This window comes from Zingiber officinale, chromosome 2A (genome assembly GCF_018446385.1).
Source record: "Zingiber officinale cultivar Zhangliang chromosome 2A, Zo_v1.1, whole genome shotgun sequence".
NCBI lineage: Eukaryota > Viridiplantae > Streptophyta > Magnoliopsida > Zingiberales > Zingiberaceae > Zingiber > Zingiber officinale.
The window spans coordinates 153,344,685-153,351,020 of record NC_055988.1 but is presented as its reverse complement, the minus strand read 5'-3'; the positions used below and the strand labels follow the sequence as shown (position 1 = coordinate 153,351,020).

Genomic DNA, 6,336 nt, shown 5'->3' with positions numbered 1-6,336 from the left:
CAAGAGGCTTACGATTCTAGAATTTTGAATATGTTTTTCGATGTTGTGTTCTTTTGTTTTATTTTTCCTTGTGATTTGATTGTTCTTTTCGGTTAACCTAAAGTTATTTTAGGAAATTAAATATTAGCTTTCTATAAAAGGTTTTGTCTAGTCGGTGGTGGTTGCTCCCATATCCAAGAAGGTCATGTGTCTCGCCACGTCAGTACTGGGAACCAATTATGGAAATTAATATTTAATGGAATTAATAACTTAAGGTGATTTGGGTCGAACGTGTTAAGTTCCGCAGGAGATCCAAGTCTAAACCTAAAAGAACAAATAGATTAAGTTTTGGATCAAACGTGTTAAGTTCCGCAGGCGATCCAAAATTTAATTTAAAAAGAACACATGGTAGCTAGGAAAGGGTTCAGATCTTTGTACAAAATTTTTGTACAGTGGAACCTCTAGGTTTTCCGAGTAGCAACCAACACATACGATGACGACAGAGGTGCCACGTGGCGTCAGGTCATAGGAGTACATTTAATAAGCCCCATTACGACGCACATCTCGCGTGCTTAACCATAATGGCGGGGATTTGCAGGCATTCCAAGAGAATCCTGAAGACGTCAGCGGTGACAGGCGGCAGGCCGACCGGGCCATCATTAGTAATAGGTCGAACGACCCCACTTGACATCATACCGACCGAGCGAAAGGGCATTTTAAAAAGCGGCAGAGCGGATGCCACCTAGCCAGACTCATAGTCCAGTCAGTCGGACTTAGCGCCTCCTTCGACTAGACTTGAGGGGAAGACATGTGATCCGGTGGTAAGGACGGGGCACCCACGTAGGCGGCGGTCAACGACACATGGAGGTCAAAGGTCAATAGAGGTGACCCCAAGGTCCCACCAAGCAGACCGGCTAGTAGCCCGGTCAGTAGGATGCCCTCCAGGCCGACCGAAATATAGCTCGACCATAGATCGAGCTTCCGACGCTTAAGGTAAAGGAGCTTATGGGCCGAGCGGACAAGCCGCTCGATCGAAGCACAGATCACTGAGGTGCGATCCCATCCGAGCACAGGACCGAGGATCTTCCCGCTCGGTCCAATACATACACGTACTCGAGTGCTGGGAGCGCCGAGCGACCAGACCACTTGCCCCTGGAATCGACAAGAGGTGCAAAAATATGAAAGAGACAGCTGGTAACATCATCCTCGAGATGTCTGCCGCCGACAAACAGCATGGTCGGCGGCCAGACCGGACAGAGTATCGTACGGTGAAAGCTTCCACCGTCACGTCAGGGATATGCTCGGACGATTGTGGAATGACGTCATATGTGTTTTTCTGACACACTCATTTGGAGGTATGTTTGGGGAAGCGGGCACGCATCGAGAAGCGTGCCCGCGCCACCCCGGGTTCTATATAAGGACCCCAGACTTCGACGGAGGTATAGAAAATTCTCATCACTGTAGCCACAGTTACTCTGCCTCTTTTCTTTTTCGCCTGACATAAGTGTCGAAGGGTCGTTACCGGGAACCCCCTCCCGGCTCGGCTTCTTTGCAGGTTCGCAGGAGATCCACATCACCAGTCGGATTCAACGGAGAGCGCCACGCCTCCCAGCGTCTATCGACTCAACGCTCGGACAGGATCACAATCAATGTTAAATAATTAATTTTTTATTTGATTCTTACAAAATATTTATACAGTATATATAAGGAATATTTATTTGATTAGTTTATGACGCCTTAACTGATAGTCAGGAATCAATGTAAGAAACTCAACCGTCCTCTTCCCAATCAGTATCTTTCTCATCAGTAAGATCGTCGACATCCATAGAAATTGGAAACAATGCATAGCTACTGAGGAATGCGAAGAGGAATAGGTCGATCTTCTGCTCCAGAAACAGCTACTGGCACATGTTTGCAATCGACCGAGAGCACCTGTGTGGGGGTCCTGTAGTTGCCGCCATCGATGGCCCTGTTGATGAGCTGAAGAAGGATCAACTTCAGTTCCTCCCCATTGCTCCATTCATGCACTTCAGCTTTAAGCAGTTGGCGATTGCCAAGTATGAGATTCCACAAGGGGTAGTTCTTCCTTGGCATCACAAAGTCGCCTTGATTTAGCTTGAGGGATGGGCAGTAGTCGCCCTTGCCATCGCCCAGGTAGATGAATCGCTTTTTTCCTTCGGTGGAAGAGGTTGATTGGATTCGATCAATGATCTTTCCCTGCATTCAGGAAAAAGACGACTGAGTGCATAAAGCTGATTAGATATGTTGCACCCATATTTTGACTGGGTAACTCTAACTATGAACAAAATACCTAATTAATTCGAAAAAGCCAAAATTAATCTGCAATACAAATTTGAAATGCATAAATAAGAACTACGATATGAGAAAAAAAGTTGAAAATTTTGGTAGCAGAGAAATAACAAGGTCCCAGCTTATGATCTCATCCTTTGTGCCGTCCCAACAATTTGAATCTACTACTCCTATAAACTTGCTACTAATATTCAATTTGTTTGATTTTTTTTCCCATGATTGAAAAAAGAAAATACAAAACCACTAAAAGCATTTGATTAATTCTTTGTCTAATCTAAATGGCCTAATTCCAGAACTTAGGTTGGAATCATATTGTGAAGTTGATCGCTTAGCTAAAAGTTTCTTTTAATTTGTTCTTAAAAACTAAGTGAAATAACTAGTTATATACCTTTGATCATAGGATCTCCTTTAACTCTCATCATATTCCAAAACAACAACAACAATAATAAGCCATGGAACAAGCTATTGTCTACCAATTACAATTATCCAAGCAACTTTAGGGGGAAATAAATAAGGGAATAAAACGAATTTACCTTGCACATATTGGCAGGGCAGAGACTGCAACCATGAGAGGAAATGATAAAATCATGGCAGGGTAAGATCCTTAGCCTCCCTTCCTCATCGACATAGCTAGGGTTTGTGTTAATTTCAGAAAAACACTCCAGCAATCCATGATGCTTGAGTATTGTCTCTATGAAGAACAGATTGGCATCACTCACCACCCTGAGCTCACACCTGAACCACAAATCGTACGTAGATCAGGCAACAACCACTGGGTCATCGATGAACGATTGGTTAGATTATCTATGACAATAGCTAAGAATTTATGAAAGACCCAATAAATAGGTGCAGAATAATAAAACAGAAACACGAATAACAAGGGCAAAGAGATGAATGAAACCCTAGAGAATAAGCTGTCTTGATGGCTTCGATGACATGGGGATCCACAGGCGCTCTCCTCAGGCACTCTGCGATAGCTTCAATGGACTTGCCCCGCGAGTGCAGCACGCTCATCATCCTACCCTGGCATTGATTCACAACAAAACAACATGAAAAGGGATCGACATATCAAGCTCAACATCCACGCACGAGAAACGATTTTTCATCTAGCAATGCAAACAAAAAAAAAAACGAATAAAGTCGGTCGATGACGAACCATGAGGAGATTCCACTGCATCGTGGGAAGAAGCAGCTCGAAGACGTCCCTGAGCCCCAACTGGTTGACGACCCAGTCGTCGCTGTCGCAGTCGATGATGGTCTTGTCGAAATCGAATACCACCACTACCGTAGCGCTGGCCATCGCCCAATCCTTCTTCTTCACCTGCACGGCGGAGATCGGAGAGAAAGGGCTTTATACCGAGCGATGATGTGACGGCTTCAATGGCGGCAGGAGAAGGATCCGGTGAAGGCATATTTGAAGAGACAAACACGCGTAGGTAAGCGGCGTCTACGGAGGTGAGAACCAGACGGAATATTCCATGTGCGTTGCGATGCCATCTTTTTAGGGCAATAAGTTTGGCTCAAACTATTTTCAGCATTGTTTTATGCTAATATTAATTAAAATGGTTTAAATATAAATTAAAATTGCTCTGTCACGTTCTATTTAAACATTTTCATAGATGTTTTGAACGAAAAAGTGGGTTAAAATTAGTGAAAAGTTTAGTGTCATGATTTAATTGCGAGCATCATGTCAAATAAGTTCTGTGTGAAATAAAAATGCTTTTAACATGCCGGGTTTCTGACGAGTAGGTTCCTATAGAGTCGGCTCCTATGGGGTCAAATTCGGATGAGTTCTCTTCTACCGAGTCAATTTATCATGAGTCGGCTCCTACTGGAGCCATAATCGGACAAAGTCAACACAGATGTCCCGATCAAGTCTAAGCATCGGGACTCCAGGTACCCAGATCAATTTAGTATCGAAGATGCATCTTATTTTCCAGATGTTACTGTAGATAAAGTTTGGGTTCATGCTAGTAACAGTCCAAACACCTAGATCGGTTCAAGCGCTCGAGTACCGATAAAGATTTATCATCACATCGTTGAAGAGTCGTTGCGAGCAGATAAAGTGTATCGTTAGGAGTGTCCAGATCCACTCCAAGCACCTGGAGATGCCATGTCAGCTAATGGACACTTTTGATCAATAGGTTATAACTAAAACCTTGGTCCACTTCATTTGAACCATCCTTAGAATAAGAACTTCTAAATTCTGGTTTCATTTTCTAAGCTGCTAATCATTATGCGAGACTTCTCCACCTCTGATCTTGATCGAAGAAGGAGTTCAATAATACGCTTCACTTGTCTTAGATTAGCAATTTTCCTGGTTACAAATCAAATAAATCCGGTAGCCTCGTTTTATTAGTTTATGCAATTAATTTCTTTTTATTAACAAGTGGTCTTAGTTAAGGTCAAAAGAATGAGAAAGTATAATTGTAATTTCAGAGCAATTCATCCCCTTTTGCCGGTCTAACTGGGATCAACAATTTATATCAGAGTCCAACCGCCTCAGAAGGATTAACCGTCGACTGAAGCAACAAGACGATGACCTATTCAGTCATTCATCCACCGAAGTTCGAAAGAGAATTTGCGCTTTGAAAGTGTAAAATGAAGATATACTTTAAAATCGATTTTGATATATTTCTAACGTTAAAAAATAGTTTTGAAGTAAACAGGGATGAAAATGGAGAACAAAAAGAGGAACGACTTTGGAACAAAAAGCAGTAGGTCGACTTTGTGGCCAACGACAAAGTAGAATTTCATCTGCTAATTGTACTGCTACCGCAAAAAGTTAACCAAATTGGCGTCTATAACTCTGCCAAAGATCTCATGGAGAAATTTTTGGAGCTCCATGAAGGCACCTTGAAAGTCAAGCTAGCGATACGGGACACCCTTTGGAATTAGCTAAGAAACCTCCGGATGATCAACAAGGGAGAGAAAGTTAATCAACTCCATGCAAAGATCAAGGAACTCATCACCCAACTCAGCAACCTCAAAGAGTCAGTAACGAATCGGGACTCAATCCGATACGCTTTCAATGCTTTTCCAAGAACATAATGGTCAATTGGTCATCTTTAGTAGATGTATACTACATCTCTAAAGACTTAGATGTAAGTACTCTAGAAGAACAATTCTCAACTTTTGAATTATACAAGTCTAGATGTGTAAAAATTAGAGCCATCAATTTGGATTGGGTCCGTCGGGTTGGCCCACCCTGCCAAACAATTTAAGTAGATTGGGTTTGAACTTTATCAGCCCAAGCCCGCCGTGGGCCAATCCGCCTAGGCCCGTGACCCGTGCAGATCGATCCGCGATGAGCTTGGATTGGTCTGCGTGTTGAGAAACATATGTAAATTAAATTTTGTGTCATTTTATTATCTTTGTTTGTTATAATTTTAAAATAATAATAAAATTATTATTATTACCTCTGTTCAAAGATACTTACGAAGAGAACTTGTTCCTTGCGGGGAAATAACTGCATGCACAAATGATGCAAAGAAAAGCAAATATTTAAAGTGGTGGAGATGTTTAATAAAAAGGAACTCGTCATCTGGATCAAATAACTATTATGATTCAGTTAAAAAGCCAAAAATATCAAAATCGGTGAGAACAAAAGTTTTTCTGTACAAGAAAAAATGCATGGAATTCACGGCACTCTACTTGGGTCAAGAAATTCAAGCACAAAAGGGCATGACAACCACCATGGAATTTTCACCAAATGGAAGGTATCTTGCAAGTGGCGGTGAAGATTGTGCTATACATGTTTGGCAGATTGTTCAAGTAGAAAACTCTTACAGATTTAACAGCGCAATGGATCACTATTCTCACCCAAATTAGTGGATAAAATTAAAGTTATTAACATGTTTGTAGTAAAATGTCATAATTCACCTCTTGTTTTCATTCCAAAGAAGATATTTAAGATTGAGGAAATCCCGTTACATGAATTGAAAGGGCACACGGGTAATAAAATTATTATTATTATTTTTCTTTATATCATTCGTGCAGTATCTTTGTTTATTATAATTGATTAAATCTTTTCGAAATAAAACGTTG

At 41.5% G+C, this 6,336-nt stretch overlaps 1 protein-coding gene across 1 annotated transcript; it reads right to left on the bottom strand.

Moving 5' to 3' along the window:
- Positions 1-1,631: 1,631 nt before the first annotated feature.
- Positions 1,632-3,781, bottom strand: LOC122042796 (thiamine phosphate phosphatase-like protein). The gene is made up of 4 exons (XM_042603105.1): positions 3,446-3,781; positions 3,191-3,312; positions 2,823-3,024; positions 1,632-2,196 (listed from the first exon to the last, which is right to left on the bottom strand). The coding sequence occupies exons 1-4, from the start codon at positions 3,587-3,589 to the stop codon at positions 1,828-1,830; spliced, it is 837 nt and encodes a 278-aa protein (XP_042459039.1). The 5' UTR covers positions 3,590-3,781; the 3' UTR covers positions 1,632-1,827.
- Between the last annotated feature and the right edge of the window lie 2,555 nt (positions 3,782-6,336).

Excerpts from the sequence above, each read along its gene's own strand:
- LOC122042796 (XM_042603105.1), bottom strand. The coding sequence starts at position 3,589 with ATGGCCAGCGCTACGGTAGTGGTGGTATTCGATTTCGACAAGACCATC. Across the intron at positions 3,313-3,445 it reads TGCAGTGGAATCTCCTCATG|GGTAGGATGATGAGCGTGCT; the intron begins GTTCGTCATCGA and ends AATCAATGCCAG. Across the intron at positions 2,197-2,822 it reads GCCCTGCCAATATGTGCAAG|GGAAAGATCATTGATCGAAT; the intron begins GTAAATTCGTTT and ends TCCTGAATGCAG.